This window comes from Salvia hispanica, chromosome 4 (assembly GCF_029641045.1).
Source record: "Salvia hispanica isolate PSC_SH4W2 chromosome 4, Shi_PSC_v1, whole genome shotgun sequence".
In the NCBI taxonomy this organism is placed as follows: domain Eukaryota; kingdom Viridiplantae; phylum Streptophyta; class Magnoliopsida; order Lamiales; family Lamiaceae; genus Salvia; species Salvia hispanica.
The window spans coordinates 25360530-25382377 of NC_142695.1; the positions used below are offsets into that span (position 1 = coordinate 25360530).

At 39.2% G+C, this 21848-nt stretch overlaps 3 protein-coding genes across 3 annotated transcripts; 2 read left to right on the forward strand and 1 right to left on the reverse strand.

Annotated features, from left to right (window-relative positions):
- The first annotated feature begins 574 nt into the window (after nt 1–574).
- On the forward strand, nt 575–2820 carry LOC125192144 (uncharacterized). Its single transcript, XM_089069849.1, has 9 exons — nt 575–665; nt 766–924; nt 1007–1266; nt 1408–1608; nt 1680–1769; nt 1856–1954; nt 2061–2387; nt 2472–2707; nt 2796–2820. The coding sequence occupies exons 1-9, from the start codon at nt 575–577 to the stop codon at nt 2818–2820; spliced, it is 1488 nt and encodes a 495-aa protein (XP_088925975.1).
- Nucleotides 2821–7790: 4970 nt separating this feature from the next.
- On the reverse strand, nt 7791–8273 carry LOC148927531 (uncharacterized). Its single transcript, XM_089056630.1, has one exon. It carries the CDS (start codon nt 8271–8273, stop codon nt 7791–7793), a length of 483 nt encoding a protein of 160 aa, XP_088912756.1.
- A 7743-nt stretch (nt 8274–16016) lies between these two features.
- On the forward strand, nt 16017–16619 carry LOC148927532 (uncharacterized). Its single transcript, XM_089056631.1, has one exon. It carries the CDS (start codon nt 16017–16019, stop codon nt 16617–16619), a length of 603 nt encoding a protein of 200 aa, XP_088912757.1.
- The last annotated feature ends 5229 nt before the right edge of the window (nt 16620–21848 follow it).

Below are 21848 nucleotides of genomic sequence, written 5' to 3' on the forward strand. Positions count from 1 at the left end.
ACCGTCCACTCTTTCCACAACTCCCAATTTACGATTCCTTTCTTCAATTCCCAAGCGAAAAGAATAACTCACACTGGTGACCAAAGCTAATTCGAAAAAAACAGCCGAAGGTTAATTTGCTAACATCGAGAATTTCTAATTCGATTATAAGGTAAGTGTTCTTTACTGAATCTTGATGGAGACATTCTTACAAGAGTAATAATCTGTTTTCATTGTTGGATTGTTGGGTTTCTGTTTTCATTGTTGGATTGTAAGGTTTCTCGTTTGAAATTACTTTGAGAAGGTAAAATAATGCTTGAAATTAGTTACGTAGATGGTTTTGTGACCTGAATATCGTATTGTGGTTTTTTTGTATAACCATACCTGCTTGAAAATTGTAGGAGTACTCATTATTTAATTTGGACTTCAAAATGCTTATTCATGCTTAGTTTTTCTCTAAATTAATCTCTGAAATTTGTGACTAAATTAATTGAAATTAGTTAATATATACAGTCTATGTTCAGGGAAGAATAATGGTGAATGTTATCCACTTATAATGATCAATAATCATGTTTGTTACTCTAATGCAGCAATTATGACTTCTAAACGATGGGAGCAGTGTAGCAAAAGTGTTCGTTTGCAAGATGAACCAAATGTTTCACAACAAAGGTTGAAAACCGGTGAAGGTAATAATAAACAGTGAACTGATTATTCTAACATGAGCTCAGATTTGTTGTTGGAAATGATTTACTATATTTCAATATATTCTTTTATAATGATGTACAGGTTTCACTACTAAGACAGCAATAGGCAGAAGAGTTTATAGTAGAAATCTACATCAAAAGACTTTGGACATGGTCACACCTTCGCACCACAGCCATGAAAGTGTGCCACCATTGGAGAATGAGAGCTTGAGTGTTTTCGTCGAACAACAAGAAGATGAAGGTAATGGGAAATCAAACATTGTGACAAGTTGTGTAACCTTTTAAATAATAGACTAATCATATTATACTCGTTGTTCTTCAAGTCATTGCATCTGGTGCTGAAAGTGTTGAAAAGCAAAGTAAAGGCCCTACGTATATGAAAAATATTTGGGGTCGCCCTCTAAATTTGCCTCCCATTCATGTTGAATATAATGAGTTCGGTCAAGCTATAGGTGGTGAGCATAGCACGCTCTGCCATTTCCTAGGTTCGATAGCAAGAAGCGGTAATTATTGTCCTCTAGATATTAAAAGTTGGCATGCCATTTCAAAGGAGAAAAAAACCGAGATGCTTGACATTGTAAAGGTAGTTAATGTTATTTAACTTTGTCAGATCTTTTCATTCTCTTCTATGCTTTTTTACTATCTTTTAACTTTCTCATTTACTACATGATTGATGATTATATGTATACGTATATATAACATTATCTGACTATGTTTAACGTAGTTACGATTCCATGTCCCTATCACTGCTGAGAAGTGGATTCTGGAATCTATCAACCTTAAATGGAGAAACTGGAAGCATTACTTGAAAACACGATACTGGGCTAATGTACCTATCGAGCATTTAATAGATGATAGGGACGAAAGAGTTTTGAAAGTTCAATGGATCAATCTCCTTGCCTATTGGAGAACAGAACATGCCAAGGTTTAATCTACAATTCTAATGCTCATTTCATTTGAACTATGCATTCACTTCCCCTTTTCCCTTGCAGTTAGAATGCAAGCAAGAGAAACAAAATAGCGCGAGAGAAAAAAATGAATCAAAGAACAGGAAAGAAGTCGTTTGCCCAAGTTAAAGCCAAAATGGTAATGTTTTCTGTCTTTCTTTTTTCCTATATTTTACTCATTCTTTTTTCAATATATTAGTAGTTTGACAATGTACATATTCCTAGACCAAAGAACTTGGACAATGCCCATCTCGTGTCCAACTTTTCAAAACTTGTTTTGTTTCTTCAAATGGAAGCACAAGTGATGCGGTCTCTAGCAAAATTGTATGTGACGGTATATTTGTCCATTGTATGAAATGTATTATGCAATTTAATTCGTGAATTAGCTTTTTAAAATGTATGCATTAACTCTTTAAAATTGTGTAAACAGTCAGCAATGGAAGATCGTAGTGATCAATCTCTTGAGAGTTCTGATGATGCAATTGCTCCAGATGATATCTTTGCCCAAATCATGGGGAAGGATAGACCCGGCCATGTAAGAATGATGGGTAAGGGAGTGCGTCCTTCAGATTTGTGGAATGAAACTTCTAAAAGCACATCAAACCGTTTGCTAGTGGAGTATCAAGAAAAGATTGAACGGCTAGAGGCAAGGCTTGCAACACAAGAAAGAGCTTGTGCTTCACACGCAGACACTAGGCCAAATGTGATAGTCTCTAAGCCTCCCTCAGTAAATGCTACAACAGCTCATATTGATCAGGTAGCTTTGCTTTTATTTTCATACCATTTTAAAATATATTTGCATATTAAAAATGGTGATTAATCTGTTTTTATTTTTTTGGAGGTTGGTACATATGTGTCTCTAAGAAGCGTTTTCACAAATAAAATCGTTGCGAAAGGATGTATTCATAGCATAGATCCAAGTACAAAAGTTGGCGGACAAATGTTGGGATTGAATTGGTGTGAAATAAATGTTAAAGTTGTGGTTGAACCTAAGGAGCAATTGATCAGACCCTACGACAACTTGCAAGAGCTTTCCCAGACAGTTGGTCATATGATTGCTTGGCCATGTTTTTTGGTATATTTTATAAATTAATTATTTACATATAATTACCAAATGCACTTTAGTTTGATCCATAGTGCATATCCACCTTTGTGTATGCAGGTGGCATCCATTAAGTGACAACCATTGAATATTGATAAATTCTCTTGGACTACAGGTACTTAGAAAGTTTAAATAAATTATGGTATTTGTATGATTAATTTGGTATATGCTTTATTAGTGATTATTTTGACCTTTGCTTCTCTTCCCATGCTCTACATGTGGCTTTGTGGTTGTCTCTAATATGCATTGTTATACATCTTACAGTTTAGAAGGAGATGTTGAGTGTACTAAGTTTTATTATAGCAAATCACCTTAAATTCACACATATTATATCAGATTTATATGTAGCTAACCACATTCTTGAATGAGAATCAAAGTAAGGATAATATGTATGATGAGAAATGTTATGCTGCATGCCTAATTTAGGCGCCTTGTGGGCGGCTGTATTCCACGTTGGAATATAGCCTGATTTTTAGGTGTTTCTGTTTGAGGATATTATCTCCAACCTATTTAATATAGTATCTCTTTATTCGGAGTATATTCGTCTATTTTGTTTCTTTTGTTTCAGAACTTGAAGTATCATCTTCTCTCCATAATGAAAGAGTTAAGTATAATTTAACTATGTTAAAATAGGTAAAATTGTATTCTCTTGTTTCTTTCAGTCATTTCGGAGAGAAGATGAAAATAGATGATCTTGAACTGATGAACCTCAAACTAAGGTCATGTTTTGTTATTTTTACACCAGTCGGTCAACCATTTTCCATTAGCTTATGTAATGTAGTTGAGTAATATAATTCATTCTTATACCAAGTTCTGTGATGCTATAGCTTATAGCCTTGTACTGGCATCACTCTCTTTTGCTTTGGTTATCTGTGGTGTAAGCATTGAGGGTCTAAGCACTATTTTTTTTAAGAAAGTTAAATAAATCAGAGTAAGGATAATCTTATTTTCAAGGTCTCGAGATTTAATTGATTTTTCTTATAACATTGTTGTATCTTGCTCATAGCCATTTATAATTTAACAGTATCTAACAATTAGGATATTCTAGAATCAGTACCATAAATCTATCGTCATGTGTATTTCATTATGCCATTGTAACCTTTTAAATGTTTTTCATATATGACTTGAAATATCTACAAGTTTGAGTGCTAATATTATGTTTTGTTTTGTTCTTTTGACAGGAAGAAGAGGCTCACATAGTTAGAGAAACAAACAATCTACCTACAGATTTTATGCTCTTTTGGATGTATTAGGATTTGAATTTATGTACCTTACTAGTTTTTTTTTTTTTTTTTTTTTTTTGTGTGTGTGTGTAGTTTAAGTAGAAGATGACTAACACTTTATATTGTTTGGGATGCTTGTTCAAAGCACTTAACATTGTAGTGTGAGAACCTTGGATTTATTATATCCTTTGTCATTTTATTTACGTGTTATTGGTTAATGCAAATATTTAAAAGAGAATATAAATATTTAGTAATATAAATATTTAAAAGAAAGAATGCAAATATTAATTATTTAAAGGATGAAAATCTAATTTATAAATTATGAAGGGTAAAACTATAAATTGTAAAAATTTGTAGGTGGAAAATATTAATTACATATAATTGTAGGGGTATTGAAATTATAAATATTTATAGGGTGCATTTTGTAAATTTTTATTTGCAGTAATTCAGTGTGTACTTAGATTATATATTGCTATCCTTTCAATTGCCATTACACAAACTTTTTCGTGGCATTTTTAGGTGAAGTAATGGAGGTTTTTTCCTTACATTGAGTCTATCATTACATCAACTGTGAGTGGCATTGTTATTAAATGCCGTTAAAGTTAAAGTGCCATATGAATAGGATTTTGCTCGCACTTTAAAGTGCCATGAAATATTATTTTTTTAGTAGTGTCAGCAAGGTTGTAGTCTGTTGCAATCTTGACTACTTGTATGTCACCTCTCTGTACAATCTCCCGAATGATATGATACTTCCTCTCAATGTGTTTGCTTGCCTTATGGGATCGTGGTTCCTTTGAGTTTGCAACAGCTCCAGAGTTATCACAATATACCGTGATGCTCTTGGGCAAACTCTGAAGCACACCCAACTCCTTTAGGAAGTTCTTGAGCCATACAGCCTCTTTTGCAGCTTCAGAAGAAGCAGCTATATACTCGGCTTCCATGGTCGAGTCCGCAATGCATTTCTGCTTTGCACTCTTCCATATAACGGCTAAGGTGAACACATAACCAGAAGTAGACTTCCTCGAATCACGATCAGATTGAAAATCTGAATCCGTGTACCCCATCGGACATAGATCAGATGCCTTGTAAACTAGAACATACTCTTTAGTCCTCTTCAGGTACTTGAGTATATTCTTTACTGCAGTCCAATGTCCTTGGCCAGGGTTCGACTGATACCTAGCCACCATGCCTACAGCAAAGCATATATCAGGTCGTGTACACAACATAGCATACATGAGACTTCCAACTGCCGAGGCATATGGAACCTTTTTCATGTCCTCTATCTCTGTATGTGTCGTAGGACACATCTCCTTTGATAGATGAATTCCATGTCTGAAAGGAACGAAACCCTTCTTGGAATTTTCCATGCTAAACCGTTGTAGTACAGTATCGATGTAGGATTCTTGAGACAAGCACAACATTCTTTTCTTGCGATCGCTGATCACTTTGATTCCTAGAATGTGTCCCGCATCTCCCAAGTCCTTCATCTCAAACTGGGTAGACAACCAGTTTCTTACGGACGACAACATCTTATTATTGTTTCCAATTAGTAAGATGTCATCCACGTAAAGTACCAAGAACACCACATTTGCACCTTCAACTTTCTTATATACGCAACTCTCTTCTGGGCACTGATCAAAACCAAATGATTTAACAGTTTTATCGAAGCACATGTTCCATGCTCTGGATGCTTGCTTGAGTCCATAAATGGATCTTTTAAGCTTCCACACCATGTGCTCCTTGCCCTTAATTTCATAGCCCTCGGGTGGTTTCATGTAAATGGTTTCCTCAAGACTACAATGCAAGAAGGCGGTCTTGACATCCATTTGCCAAACTTCCCAGTCCATGTAGGCTGCGATGGATAGGAGAATCCAAATTGATTTAAGCATAGCGATGGGTGAGAAGGTCTCATCATAATCGATGCCTTCTCTTTGGGTATAACCCTTTGCCACTAATCTAGCTTTGAACAATTTAACTTTCCCATCCGGACCTCGTTTACGCTTGAATACCCACTTACTCCCAATGGCAATGCAGCCTTCGGCTAGATTTTCAAGGTCGTAAACGTCCTTATCCTCCATTGATTGTAATTCGGAATCCATTGCCTCAATCCAGTTGAGACTATCCAAATCATTTATTGCTTCTTTGTAGTTCCAGGGGTCAGGTTCCAGATGTCCGGAAGCTGAGTCTGAAGACTCTCCCAGACCAATCCACCTTTCCGGTTCTTTTGAAACCCTCCCACTACGACGAGGCTCTACAATCGTAGGAGTAGAAGAAGTTGTATTACGTGGTGCAATATTTTCTTGTGGAGTTTTCTCTTGTGTAATTGGAACGTCATCATCTGTCATTTCTTCAAGAGTGATTACACTTCTGGGTTTTTGATTCTTAATATACTCTTCTTCCAAGAACTTTGCATTTGTGCTTACAAATACTTTGTTGTCTTGAGGACTATAGAATTCATAGCCTTTTGTTCCTTTGGCATATCCCACAAACAAACATACCTCTGTGCGAGAGTCCAATTTACTTAGATCTTTAAGTAGCACATGCGCCGGACAACCACATATCTTGAGATGTTCTAGGTTGGGCTTACGCCCAGTCCACAACTCATGAGGTGTCTTGGGCGCTGACTTTGTAGGTAAGTTATTGTGGGTATAACACGCTGTTTCTAGCGCAAACCCCCAAAGGAATTTTGGCAACTGAGCATAATACATCATTGATCGAACCATTTCAAGAAATGTTCGATTTCTCCTTTCCGCAACTCCATTTTGTTGAGGAGTGCCAGGTGCAGTCAGTTGGGATTCAATCCCAGCTTCCGCTAAGTAGCCCAAAAATTCATCACTAAGATACTCGCCTCCTAGATCAGATCGTAAGGCTTTTATAGTCTTACTATGACGCGTTTCTGCAAATGCCTTGAATAGTTTGAATTTTTCAAAAGATTCTGATTTGCGTTGCATCAAATAGACTTGGGCTAGTCTTGAATAATCATCAATAAAGGTGATGAAATATACATAGCCTCCCCTAGTTTGAATTTGGAATGGACCACACACATCCGAGTGAATGAGATCTAGTACTTTCTTGGCTCTATTTTCTTTGATCTTAAAGGATCTTTTGGTCATCTTGCCCTCCATGCAGGATTCGCAAGTTGCAAAAGGGTCTAAGCTTAGTCCCTCTATTGAGCCAAGGCTCGCCAACTTTTGGATCCTTTTCGGATTGGCATGCCCAAGCCTTAGATGCCATAAGTACATATCATTCATATCATGTGGTGAAGTCTTTCTCTTGCGAGAAACAGATATGTTATTCGACTCAACAACTTGATGCGTAGAGCGTATAGTATACAAGTTATTATCCATGATACCTTGACAGATAAAATAATCATCTCTCCTTATAATGCAAGCATTATTGAAAGAAATAGAATATCCGTCAAAAACCAGTTTAGAAACAAAAATCAAGTTCCTTCTAAACGAAGGTATCAATAAAACATTGTTTAATACCAAAACTCTACTACTAGAAAAGCGAATATAAACAGCTCCCACTGTAATCGCTCCCACTCTAGTAGCATCCCCCAGATGGATAATGATCTCCCCTTCACTTAGTTTCCTTGAATCCTGCAATAAAGCGGGATCGAAACATACATGATCAGTTGCTCCCGTATCTACTACCCATTGATGGGTAGAAACAGTTGCTAAGTAAGTTTCAAGAACATGAGCTTGGTGTTTACCTTGACCATTTGGACCTTTACCCTTCTTGGGGCAATCAGGCTTCCAATGTCCCTTTTCACCACACTTGAAACACTTTCCAGTTTTTCTTGCTTTAACCTTCTTCTTGCCCTTCCTTGCCTTCAATCCCTTGGCAGCCTGCTCCGCCTTGCCATCCTTCCTAGGTCTAGTGACTTTGGAACTGGAGGCGCGGTCAACCAACATAGCTTGCTTGGCTTGGGCATAAATGCCTTCAGCGTTTTGAAGCTCAGAAGCTCAGCCAAGTTAAGGTCTTGCTTAGTCATCTCATAGTTGACTTTAAACTGTTGAAAGCTTGCCGGAAGACTTTGGAGTATTATGTCCACCTGAGAATCTGGATCAATCGATCCTCCCAAGACCTCAATTTGATTGAGATGGCACATCATTTCAATGACATGGTCCCTGACTGGCGTGCCCTCCTTCATCGTCTTATTCATGAGACTCCTAATCGCTAGAGATCTAGCAGATCGACTCTGAGTCCCAAAAAGAGATCTAAGGTTCTCCATGATCTCATAAGCGGATTCATAGGAATGATGCTGATGTTGAAGCACATTTGACATAGAAGCCAAAATATAGCACTTCACCATCTCATTGGCCTTAATCCACTTATTGTACACGGCCTTATCTTCCGCAGAAGCATTATCAGCAGGCTTTGCAGGGCAATCGGTTTCAAGCACAAACTTATAATCATCAGCGATAAGGACAATGTCCAAATTACGTTTCCAGTCTACATAGTTAGGCCCCTCGAGTTTGTTTTCTTTCAAGATCACAGATAATGGATTGAGCGACATAATTGATATTGACTGAGAAAAATAAAAGGTATCAATCACACAACCATACATGATAAAGGAATGTAATAACCATAAAACATTTGAAAATCACATATGCTATTAAAACGCTAAATAAACAAGCACCAAAAGGATGTCATGGATTATTTAGATTTAAAAAAAAAAAATCTTAGTCACAATACCGACAGATAGTCCAGAGACCATAAGAATGGCATGGCTGCCTAATATTGCCTAAGCTAGAACCATAGTTTTAGTCCTCAAGAATCTTATCTTGCTTTGAATACTCCTCTAAAGAAAGGTCGCACGCCACTCAACAAGATTCTAAGACCATGGTTAACATCTTTTAAATAATGCTCATTTCATGATAATATCGCTCCCACTGGACTCAATATTCCTTCAGAAACATGCCTTTCATTTAAAAGAACCATTTTTTTTTAGTTATTCAAATCTTATGAAAGCTGTAAATATTACTAATAACATAACTCCTCTAAAGAAAGGTCGAAATGTTATATAATTTACTTCACATTTGAATACCATTTATGGAGACCATATACAACATGACTGTTCGTAATTATCGCTTAGTTATTTTTTGTTAAAATGGTTTTCATTTGATTATCATGCAAGCAAATAATTATTTAACTCACATAAGATGTAAATCACATAAGCAAATAAATTTGCACACTTTGTCACATCACACATAACCAAATAAATCATTTGATTTTAAACCACTAAGTGTCTAAAACCAAATAATTAAAATAAATCACAATTTATCCTTTCCATGAACCATGGTACTCCGGATAAAAAGGATTAAATAAAATATATACCCCATTTGAATAAAACAAATATCTAGGGTATATAAATTAGGTCAAGACCACACATTGGGCCTTGCCTATTAATCGGGCCATCTAAAACCCTAATTAGGGTTTTGCCCTAAAATGAAAACAACTAGCCGCCGCCACCTTCTAGGAATCCATGCCGCCGTCGTCTTCATCGGGCTGCCTTGCTGCCGCCGAGCACCGGGAGCTGCCGCTGCGCCGTCAGCCACCAGCCGCCGCTGCCTCGATCTGCGTGCGGTCGAACCCTAGGGGTCTCGACCGCCGCCAAGGCTGCGCCAGCCCAGCCGCCTGCCGCCAGCCGCTGTCGTCTCCCCTGCCCAACCGTTGCCGCCGCCGCCGCCAGCCTGGAGCCGCCGACGCAGCGCTGCTGCGGCTGCTTCGTAAATGCCGCCACATGGCCTCCTGCCGCCGCCGCCGTTTGCTCAGCCGCCACTGCCACCTAGATTTGCGTGCTGCCGAGCCCGCTAGGGCCGCCTAGGTCTCCTCTTCGTCGGCTTCGTCTTCGTCTTGTTTTTCTCCATCGTATTACATTTCTTTGTATTCTAACTATTACATTTGTTTACAAAAGAAAAAATACAAGGGAAAAACAAATCCTAATCTACCACGGTCAACCCCCGTGGGTTTACAATAAAACGAAGAACAACAAGATTCAACAATCACGCAATATTGCAAGCATGAAAACAATCATCCATCACATTTTTCAAACATGTAGATCTACACAAGTAGAACACAATAAACATAGATCAAGAATAAACTATCATAGATCTACAATATTCTTAATCAAGAATACTCTTATAGATCTAGAATATTCCATTTAACTACTATATAAAATAGATCTAGAATATGCTCTATAGATCTTGGAGTACTCTTTTGTAGATCAAGACATTCTTCGTCAATCTTGAATAAAATTCATTGATCTAGAATGATCTTTAGCCGATCTTGAGTATTCACTTATAGATCTAAAATATTCTTCATTGATCCATGTAATTTTGAAAAAACAAGATTAAACCCACATAATCAGAGCCTAAAAGCATGGCTCTGATACCAGTTGTTGGGGATAATCGCAGCGGAAATTGCAAAACAAATAAATCCACAAAAGAATCTATTTAGGTGATTATGTGGGTCGATTCAGTTTCATGCTTGAACATGTAGAAACATATAATTGCGCAATTAATCACATAATTTAAATTAAATTATGTTGTTGAATACTTACAACAATGATTTTCCAAAGAATCGAAGTGGCTTGCTACTTCTCCACGTGTAGATCTTGAAGCTTGATTATGAATGCAAGACCAAAGATCTTCTAACCTATGACCCTTAACTCTATAGATCTAAATTCCTTGTGGGAGGAATCTCTTAGAAATTATAAGAATCTTAAAGGAGAAGACAAGAAAGCCAAGTGTGGAGGCTAGGGTTTGTGATAACATTTGTCTCATCTCCTTACATTCTTATTTATAGAGTTTATGATGGGCTAGGTTAGGGATCTATGGGGCTTGGATTGGGCCTCCCCCATTGGACCTTCTTTACTAATTAAATTATAACCCATAATTTAATATAAGGCCAATGGAATATTTCTTGTGCCACTATAGAAGAAATATTGACCGCCCATCCAATCCGTGATTACAAGCAATCCGGGTTAACCTCTTTAATATATTATTTCCCGTGTCTAAGACTTTCTATATCCATTAATTAATTTGTAGTCTGCTATAGACTTTAAATTAATTAATATCTTTATTTCCAAGAGTTTGTCTAGTACGAGATGTATATTAAAAATATACTTTTCCTTTTCTATATATTCTTGGATTAAATCCAAACCGGCCAGGTTTCCGAATAATAGAACTTCTCTCGAACACTTCTTGGGGATATAGTCAAACCGCGCAGGCACACGATTCAATGGAATAATAAAACTGACACCATACTAGTTATTAATTACTACTACCCAAGATATCAGGAATATTGGGTTACGAAAAACTCGCACCTATTGATAAGTCAAAGCAGCGTATGATTAAATAACGTGTGTCCTATATTATTACAAAGATTAGGAAATATTAAATCTCCAAGACATCGTCTTACAGTAGATAGCAACAAAGACGTGTCTATACTTTAGATCCATTCAATGCTATACCACACCAGTGTCACTAGTCATTCTCAAGGTAAAGATAACTTTCGGATGGACACTGCAACCTTTCACGATAGGTAGCCAAAGCCTATCTAGGTTGTGAAAAAGTTTTACTTCTACAAGGTACCGGTTGGGCCATGTAACGCCCCACTTTTTCAAACCCTAATTTTCGGGTTATAAAATTTTTGCATTAAATGCCTTAAATGCTATGATATGTGAATTATTTGATGAGTGATTAATTGCATAGTGTCTTTGTGACCTAATTGCGTATGAGAATGGAGTTTGAGTTGAATAGTCAACTTGTTGAAATGTTGACGTGGCTATGGAATAGTCAAAGATGTGGAAAAATGATGTGGCCGTTGAAAGGTTAATACGATGAGAAAATGGAGTAGAAGTGAAGAGATGATTGATTTGAATATGTGAATATTTGATGCGGAGAAATATAATTGTGGGTGAATTATTTTCCTAAGGGATGAGTGAAAATTAAATAGGAATATATTTGTTATGTGGAATTTTCGGCCATCATGATTATTGGAGAAGAAATAATATTGTTCTTGGATTTAATTATTTGTTTGGGATAATTATCCAAATTAAATCCAAAAGTCCAAATACTCTATAATTCCTACATGGAATTTTCGAAATTTTCACCTTTGTTATTCATGAGATTTTCGAAAATCTCATCTAGAAAGGAGGGAGGATTTATTTGTTATTTTATTGATTCCTTATTTATTCTATTCCAAGAATAAATATAAATATGCTAAAATATCCTAGCATATCTTTGCCAAATCTAAGAAGATCTTACCATATCCTAATTAAATTAGGATTTGAATTTAATTCCTTGTGGAGAGAAGTAAATTAACGCCACTTCTCCTTTTAATTTGGGGAGTATTTTATTTTATTCTTGCTCCGTGATATATTATTCTGCTCCGTGAAATATTCAAATTAAATCATAGGCTAATTATTTAAGCCTAATTTTCGAAAAACCTCTTACTTCTCAACAAATTTAACGCCACTCCCCCATATTCTCTACCAAATCTCCCAAATCTTTATTTAATTAATTATTGGGATATTATTATTTGTGACTCTATAAATAGGAGAGAAACCCTAACCCTAGAGATCACAAAACCGGCGCCCCACTCTTCATTATTTTCGAAAATTACTCCTCCACTCTCTCCAAGTTTTCTTCAAGTTTTCTTCAAGATTTCTTCATCAATTGAGAAGAATTCAAGTGAAATTCAAGAGATTATTGAAGAATCAAGACTAATTCCTTGGTTCTACCATTCGTTCTTTTGGAAAAGGTACTTTAATTATTGATCTCCTCTTCTTCTACCGATTAATCGGTATTCTTGAGTCCACATGCATTTAGATGAGTGAAGGGGAAATAAATTGATGAAATTTGGGATGCATAGATGTGTGTGTGTGTTTTTGACCGTGTGTGTGTGTGTGTGCACGCCTCGGTCGGCGTGCACAAGTGTGAAGATCGTGTGCGTATGTTGTGTGTGTGGAACACTCATGCGTGACACGATTTAATGTTGAATTTGGAGTTGTTATTTGAATAAAAATGATATGCTAATCATACTTTGATTTGATTGATGATTTTGAAAATAATCGATGGGAAAAAGGGGAAACGTGAGATCATGCATGAATTGAAATCCATGATTGAAACTGATTTGTGATACGCCTAATTTAAAGGTGATACTTCGCGCTCTCAGCGTGATAAATGAGGAGAAGAGAATACTATCAAGCTAAACCTACGAGGTGGGTTTTCTTTTAAAATAAGGACATGGTCCTAAAATGATATTGATGAGAATGAAAGATGTGTTATCATGCCTTGATTTGTTTTGTCGTGCCTATCCCTCGTGGCTATGCCACTAATGTTATAATCGAATTCGGATCCTTGTAGAGCCGCAAACTCTACTTGGGTTAGTGTACACCAATGTTAGACCGAGTGCTGGCGTACGGGTTGGCCGGTCTAGTGACCTGGATTGCGGCCGCATTCCTTGTCATGTAGAATGAGGATATGGTAAACGTCTATGAGAAAAATGGTTGCGCGACCGTGATATTTGAGAAAGAAGATATTTTGGTGCCTCGGGTCTTTCTAAAGTTAAAACCCCGACGGACACTTGAAAATGGCATGATAATGACTATATTTGTGATAAAACTGTTTTCGGCAATGAGCCCATTGAGTATGATTATCGTACTCAGCCCTGCATGTGTTTTCCTTATGTGCAGGTTGAGTGGTGACGAGCGGGCGGCGGTGTTGAGTAGAGAATAATAAGATGATCTGTTGGTACTATAAGTGTCGTTGTGTCTCCATACATAACCTCACTTCTCTCTTGATCGCTTCCGCTATTTTATGAAAAATTGTTATCTTTTGGTTGGGATGAATACTTCTATTTCGTGGGAATATTTTGGATATGGAACCGTTGGAATTATTTTTTGGAAACTTTGATAAGCATTTATTGCGATAACCTTTTGTTGGATTTCTTTGCTAAGGCATTATTCTTCTCCTATTTAATTGTTCATTAAATGCTTTGGTCAAATCCCTTTCTAAGTGAAACCCTAGTTTATGGTCTTTAATGCTTTTAGGTCTACCTAGTTAGCGAACGCCGCATTTATTATACCCTAAATGGGCGGGTCGTTACAGTTGGTATCAGAGCCTCAGTTCTTTTCGCTCTGGACCCAAGAGTCTTGTTGAATTAAAAATTTGAAAGTTGTATAAAATGATTAATGGATAATCGTCGAAGACTCAACACCGCAACTCGTCTCCGCTCAACCACGATGAATGAGGTAACAAGTATCTCTTGAATAATGATTTGAATTATGAATTATGGGAAGTTGAAGCGAATGGGAGATTGTTGGTACATATTTGGAAAATTGTGATGATTATGCTTGCATGTGAACTTGCAAAATGTGATTATGCGAAATAAATGTTGTTATGCAAGTGATTATATGTTGAGACTGTTACGAGTTGAACAATAAAACTCTATGAAATTCTATGTGATTGTGATTTGCGTGATATGTGATGAACGACATCTATGAGAATGAACTTGAGCACGCTGCTATACATAGTTCTAAGTCGTGTCGTGAATGAAAATTTTGTGATAATATCGAACTTGGAGGCACCAAACGCCGAATACGAGGAGATCGACTTATGAGAACGAATCGCGAAGCGTTGAAACGCGAAAATATATATATACATATGCACACCTTTTGGCACGGAAAGAAAATTCCGTTATTTCTTGATATGATATTACCTCCACACCTTCGTCGTTCGACGTATACACACACACATATATATATATATATATATATATATATATATATATTCATCGTACTCTCAGCATCAGTTGAAATCTTATACCCTATTGATATTTTCTTCGATCCTTGTTCTGATGCTGAGATTTCTTTTGTAGATGCTTAATCATTATTACGCACCGATGCGCGATCGTTACGCAAAGAACAAGGTTTTCCCGGTCGAAACCTACCAAGAATTTGAGTGGGATGGAAAGTCCTTTCTCCCAACCTACGTCACCGAATTCTACGATCGTTGGATGGATGCATACGCGTATGGAGGAGTTACCCATCACGGGGGATCTCGAGATTGATCCACACTCTGCCGAGTCCTTGGAGCGAATGGACTGCCCAAGCTGCATTGCCATATACGTGGTTCAGTCCGCCGGAGTACAAGCCTCGAGGCGATATAATCGGATTGAATGGAGTGCTACTCCCAGCCATGGCAGCTGCGAGGGATGGACCGCCGCTTAGTCCCCCAGCGCACAAGTATCCGCCAGGCCAAGCTCGCCGATGGAGGTATCGTCGCGATAAGGAGCCGCATGTTGATCGTGTCCCTAATAGGCCAAGGCTTAAGGCTAACGCGGCTAACCCTTTGATTATCCATGGAAATGTGGAGGACATGCGTGCGATCACTCCGCCGCCGCCAGATGTGGGTGAATATGGCGAGAATGAGGGACCGGACGAGGAAGGACCTGCTTTGGAGATGGATGAGGACGATGACCCCGAGGAAAACATGAACGACATCGACTAGGATTGATAGTCGTGGAATATTTGTTTTGGCTTTCCCCCATGTTTTTGGATTGATTTGCTACCTTATGTTTTTGCTACTCTTTTATTCTGCTGCTTTTGATACTAAGACCTCTTTGAGGCGACGTTTTTGATTAATATGCCATGGGGAGATATTATTTTTGGACTCAATGGATTGTCTTTCGTACATGGTACAAATTATCTATCACTATGACATCACATCATGCCTCTTACCGTAATACCATATTTTTGAATACCTCATGACGCCTTGTAATCGCCACTTGAAATTGTACAACTGCTTCTTAAGTGCAATTGCCTTGATGATATGGAAACATTGACCTTTGATAACCTTGACGCAACCGATTGTTGGTAACAATGTTGATTGATGCTATTCTTTGCAATCCGTCTATGTGACGAACTTTTGATATCTTGTGCTTGGCCATATACTCTAAAAACAAATTGACCCATGAACCTTGTTATTTCAACTATACCACGTGACTATTGCTAGAATCATGGGAATAATTCTTGTGTTGATAAATCAGAATGCCGCCGAGACGCCATAACCGGCAACCGACACCTCCACCTTCAAGTGAGGAGAGTGTGACGCAGTCGATTCCGACACCGCCGCCTCCCCCACCCCCGGTTAATAGGGAAGTAGTGAAGCTGTTCTTGGAACAGAAACCACCCGTGTTCGATGGACTTGGAGAACCGGCCAAAGTCGAATCTTGGATCCGCGCGGTAGAGCGTATCTTCGCAATCTTGGGATGCAATGATAGGGAACGGATGAGTTGCGTGACTCATCAACTAACCGAGGCAGCCGACTTTTGGTGGGATACAAGAATAAAGACCTTGACACAAGGTCAAGTGGAAGCAATGACGTGGGACGATTTCAAGATCGAACTATACAACAAGTATGTACCGAAAAGCTACCGGAAAGCGAAGGCATCCGAATTCAACAATCTGACTCAAGGACGCATGACGGTGACAGAGTACGATCGAGCGCTCAACAGCATGACCCGATACGCCCCTGATCAAGTCGACACAGACGAGAAACTGTCGGACAAGTTCCGCGAGAGACTAAGGTCCGAGATAAAGATGTCGTTGGCCAGCCGAGCCGAGGGAGACTCACATACGCTAAAGCTTTAGCACTCGCGTTGGATATTGAGGCAGCAATGCCTAAGGAGAAAGCTAAGGAGATTGCAAGTTCGTCGTTACCCCCACCGCACTACTCCAGGGAGAAACGGAAGTGGGATGAGCAGAGGAATTCGCACGATGGAAAGCGACACCAGCCGAGTCAGCATCGATTCCATCACGGAGGAGGACAGCATATGTCTAGCCAAAGAGGAGACTACCGACCTAGGGCACCACAATGCAATGTGTGCTCTAAGTATCATTTCGGAGAATGCCGATACCAGAACGTGATCAAGTGCTACACTTGTGGAGGAAACGGTCATTTTTCCAGGGAGTGTCCGAATAACAAAAGAGGATCGGGATCAAGGCAGAACGATCAGGGATCCCGTCAGCCAGCTAGGGCACCGCAGAACGAATCTGGAGGAAATCGCGACTCATCATCGCGACAACCACAACCTCAGCGCCCCAGACTTCCTCCCCAAGCTAGAGCGTTCGCGTTGGAGCAGAAGAAGCCGAAGAAAGAGCAAGATGAACGCGAGAAAGGGAATTTGACAGGTATGGGCGAAATTCTCAACACCCCTGTTGTTGTGTTGTTCGATACGGGCGCGTCGCACTCGTTTATATCTGAATTATGTGTGCGCACTTTGAGCTTGCCTTCTAGCGAATCTGAACGTAGAATGATGGTGTCCTCACCAGTAGGAGGAATGATAGAAATATCTAGAACGTGCTCGAACATAGAAATTGTTATGGGAGAATTTAGGATAGTTGCTCATGACTTGCGAGTCATAAAAATGGAGGATATCAATATAATCTTGGGAATGGACTGGTTGACAACGAACTTTGCGACGATTCATTGTAAGGAGAGGCAAATATCTCTACAAACTCCGGGAAGCGAACCCACCATATACCACGGAATGGCGATGAACCGGCGAACCGCCATCATATCCGCGCTGCAGGCGACTGCAATGATAAAAAAAGGGCGAACTGCCTATCTTGTCTACCTCCATGGAGAGGAGAAGAACGAGGAGAAAATGGAAGATGTTGCTGTTGTGAAAGATTTTCCTGACGTTTTTCCCGAAGTGTTACCTGGACCACCGCCAGATAGGCAATTGGAGTTCACGATTGACCTTGAACCGGGAGCTGCACCCGTATCCAAGGCACCATATCGAATGGCGCCAAAGGAGTTGGAGGAGTTAAAGATACAACTCCAGGAGCTTATGGACTTAGGTTTCATTAGACCTAGTGTCTCGCCATGGGGCGCGCCAGTACTATTCGTGAAAAAGAAGGACGGATCGATGAGGATGTGCATCGATTATAGGGAGCTAAACAAGTTGACTCTTAAGAACAAGTATCCATTGCCGAGGATAGATGACTTGTTTGATCAACTGCGAGGAGCAGGAGTCTTTTCAAAGATGGACTTGAGGTCCGGATATCACCAACTACGAGTTCGAAGGGAGGATATACCCAAGACTGCGTTTCGCACAAGATATGGCCACTACGAGTTTGTGGTGATGCTGTTTGGACTAACGAATGCCCCAGCGGTGTTCATAGACTTAATGAATCGAATATTCCATCCGTACTTGGATAAATTCGTTTTAGTCTTTATAGATGACGTGCTAGTCTACTCAAAGAACGAGAAGGAGCATGAGGAGCACCTATGAATCACGTTGGAGACGTTGAGGACCGAGAAGTTGTACGCCAAATTCAGCAAGTGTGAATTCTGGCTAAAGGAAGTGAATTTTCTAGGACACATTGTGTCGGCAGAAGGAATCCGAGTGGATCCCGCCAAGGTTGAGGCGGTACAACGATGGAAGTCGCCTTCAACACCAAACGAAATTCGGAGTTTCCTAGGTTTGGCAGGATACTACCGAAGATTCATTGAAGGATTCTCCAAGATAGCAAGACCAATGACGCAACAACTCAAGAAAGGAGTCAAAGTGAATTGGACCCCAGAGTGTGAAGCAAGCTTTCAACTCTTGAAGGAAAAGTTGACAACCGCGCCAGTTTTAGCTGTGCCCGAGTCTGGAACGAATTACGTAGTCTACACCGATGCTTCGAAGGTTGGACTAGGATGCGTGTTGATGCAAAACAACAAGGTGATCGCCTACGCGTCACGACAATTAAGACCACACGAGTTGAACTACCCAACACACGATTTGGAGTTAGCAGCAGTGGTACATGCCCTAAAGATTTGGAGGCATCATCTCTACGGAGTGAGATGTGAAATCTTTACGGACCACAAGAGCTTAAAGTATTTCTTCGAGCAGAGAGACTTGAATATGCGACAGCGAAGATGGCTCGAACTAGTGAAAGATTATGATTGTGGTATTAACTACCACCCCGGCAAAGCAAATGTCGTGGCAGATGCTTTGAGCCGCAGAGATCATTCGCAAATGGCTACTTTCCTAACGGAAGAGGAAAGCTTGATACGAGAATTTAGCAAAATGCGATTAGAAGTGATAAGAGCACCCGAAACAGTGGAAGAGCGAATTGCCACTTTAGTGGTTAAACCAGATCTGAAAACGAGAATCGTTGCAGCGCAATGGATGGATAAGGAACTTGAGGAAATCCGAGTTGAAGTGAGAACCGGCGAATCCGGAAAATTTAGTGAGGAGTCCGACAACGCCCTCAACGACCGCATGGAAAATTACAACCGCTGGAGATACCCGAGTGGAAATGGGAGCATATCGCCATGGATTTTGTGACGGCCTTGCCAAAGACCCTAAGTGGGAACACCGCAATTTGGGTGATTATAGATCGCCTTACGAAGAGTGCGCATTTCATACCGATTCCGGTAACCCATGGATCGAGCAAGTTGGCTCGTATCTACATAAAGGAGATTGTGCGATTGCACGGAGTTCCAAAGACAATTACGTCCGATCGTGACCTGAAGTTCACATCGAAATTTTGGATTAGTCTATAGCGCGAGTTGGGAACGCAACTGAATTTCAGCACGGCATTTCACCCGCAATCTGATGGGCAATCCGAGAGGACGATCCAAACTCTCGAGGATATGTTGAGAGCCGTAGTGCTCGACCGAGGCGGAAGTTGGGAGACCGTACTACCGTTGATTGAATTTGCTTACAATAACAGCTTCCAAGCAACAATCAACATGGCGCCTTATGAAGCCTTATATGGAAGAAAATGTAGATCGCCGCTCTACTGGGATGAAGTTGGCGAGCGACGGGTGCTAGGACCCGATGCAGTCGAGGAAAAGATAGAAGTCGTTCGACAAATTTGTGCTAGAATAAAGGAAGCTCAGGACAGACAAAAGTCATACGCTGACGTCCGACGGACCGACTTACAATTCCAAGCCGGTGATAAGGTTTTCCTGAAAGTGTCCCCATCGAAAGGGATAACACGTTTTGGTGTTAAAGGAAAGTTGAAACCACGTTTTATCGGGCCTTACGAGATTCTAGAAGGAATAGGACCCGTAGCCTATCGATTGGCGCTACCGCCAAGTCTTGCAAACGTGCACAACGTCTTTCACGTATCGCAGTTGCGAAAATATGTGTTCGATCCAAAGCATGTGATTCACTACGAAGAAGTCGCGTTGAATTCCGACTTGAGTTACGAAGAGAGACCCCAAATGATCTTGGACCGGAAGGTTCAGAATTTGAGAAATAAATCCATTGCTAGCGTGAAAGTGCTATGGAGGAACCACGATTATGAAGAAGCCACATGGGGGCTTGAGGACAAGATGAAGGAACTGTACCCGGAACTTTTTCCATGAGGTACCAAATTTCGGGACGAAATTTCTTTTAAGGGTGGTGGAATGTAACGCCCCACTTTTTCAAACCCTAATTTTCGGGTTATAAAATTTTTGCATTAAATGCCTTAAATGCTATGATATGTGAATTATTTGATGAGTGATTAATTGCATAGTGTCTTTGTGACCTAATTGCGTATGAGAATGGAGTTTGAGTTGAATAGTCAACTTGTTGAAATGTTGACGTGGCTATGGAATAGTCAAAGATGTGGAAAAATGATGTGGCCGTTGAAAGGTCAATACGATGAGAAAATGGAGTAGAAGTGAAGAGATGATTGATTTGAATATGTGAATATTTGATGCGGAGAAATATAATTGTGGGTGAATTATTTTCCTAAGGGATGAGTGAGAATTAAATAGGAATATATTTGTTATGTGGAATTTTCGGCCATCATGATTATTGGAGAAGAAATAATATTGTTCTTGGATTTAATTATTTGTTTGGGATAATTATCCAAATTAAATCCAAAAGTCCAAATACTCTATAATTCCTACATGGAATTTTCGAAATTTTCACCTTTGTTATTCATGAGATTTTCGAAAATCTCATCTAGAAAGGAGGGAGGATTTATTTGTTATTTTATTGATTCCTTATTTATTCTATTCCAAGAATAAATATAAATATGCTAAAATATCCTAGCATATCTTGCCAAATCTAAGAAGATCTTACCATATCCTAATTAAATTAGGATTTGAATTTAATTCCTTGTGGAGAGAAGTAAATTAACGCCACTTCTCCTTTTAATTTGGGGAGTATTTTATTTTATTCTTGCTCCGTGATATAGTATTCTGCTCCGTGAAATATTCAAATTAAATCATAGGCTAATTATTTAAGCCTAATTTTCGAAAATCCTCTTACTTCTCAACAAATTTAACGCCATTCCCCCATATTCTCTACCAAATCTCCCAAATCTTTATTTAATTAATTATTGGGATATTATTATTTGTGACTCTATAAATAGGAGAGAAACCCTAACCCTAGAGATCACAAAACCGGCGCCCCACTCTTCATTATTTTCGAAAATTACTCCTCCACTCTCTCCAAGTTTTCTTCAAGTTTTCTTCAAGATTTCTTCATCAATTGAGAAGAATTCAAGTGAAATTCAAGAGATTATTGAAGAATCAAGACTAATTCCTTGGTTCTACCATTCGTTCTTTTGGAAAAGGTACTTTAATTATTGATCTCCTCTTCTTCTACCGATTAATCGGTATTCTTGAGTCCACATGCATTTAGATGAGTGAAGGGGAAATAAATTGATGAAATTTGGGATGCATAGATGTGTGTGCGTTTTTGACCGTGTGTGTGTGTGTGTGTGCAAGCCTCGGTCGGCGTGCACAAGTGTGATGATCGTGTGCGTATGTTGTGTGTGTGGAACACTCATGCGTGACACGATTTAATGGTGAATTTGGAGTTGTTATTTGAATAAAAATGATATGCTAATCATACTTTGATTTGATTGATGATTTTGAAAATA

Excerpts from the sequence above, each read along its gene's own strand:
- LOC125192144 (XM_089069849.1), top strand. The coding sequence starts at position 575 with ATGACTTCTAAACGATGGGAGCAGTGTAGCAAAAGTGTTCGTTTGCAA. Across the intron at positions 666-765 it reads AAGGTTGAAAACCGGTGAAG|GTTTCACTACTAAGACAGCA; the intron begins GTAATAATAAAC and ends AATGATGTACAG. Across the intron at positions 1,267-1,407 it reads AGATGCTTGACATTGTAAAG|TTACGATTCCATGTCCCTAT; the intron begins GTAGTTAATGTT and ends TGTTTAACGTAG.
- LOC148927531 (XM_089056630.1), bottom strand. The coding sequence starts at position 8,273 with ATGGTGAAGTGCTATATTTTGGCTTCTATGTCAAATGTGCTTCAACAT.
- LOC148927532 (XM_089056631.1), top strand. The coding sequence starts at position 16,017 with ATGCCGCCGAGACGCCATAACCGGCAACCGACACCTCCACCTTCAAGT.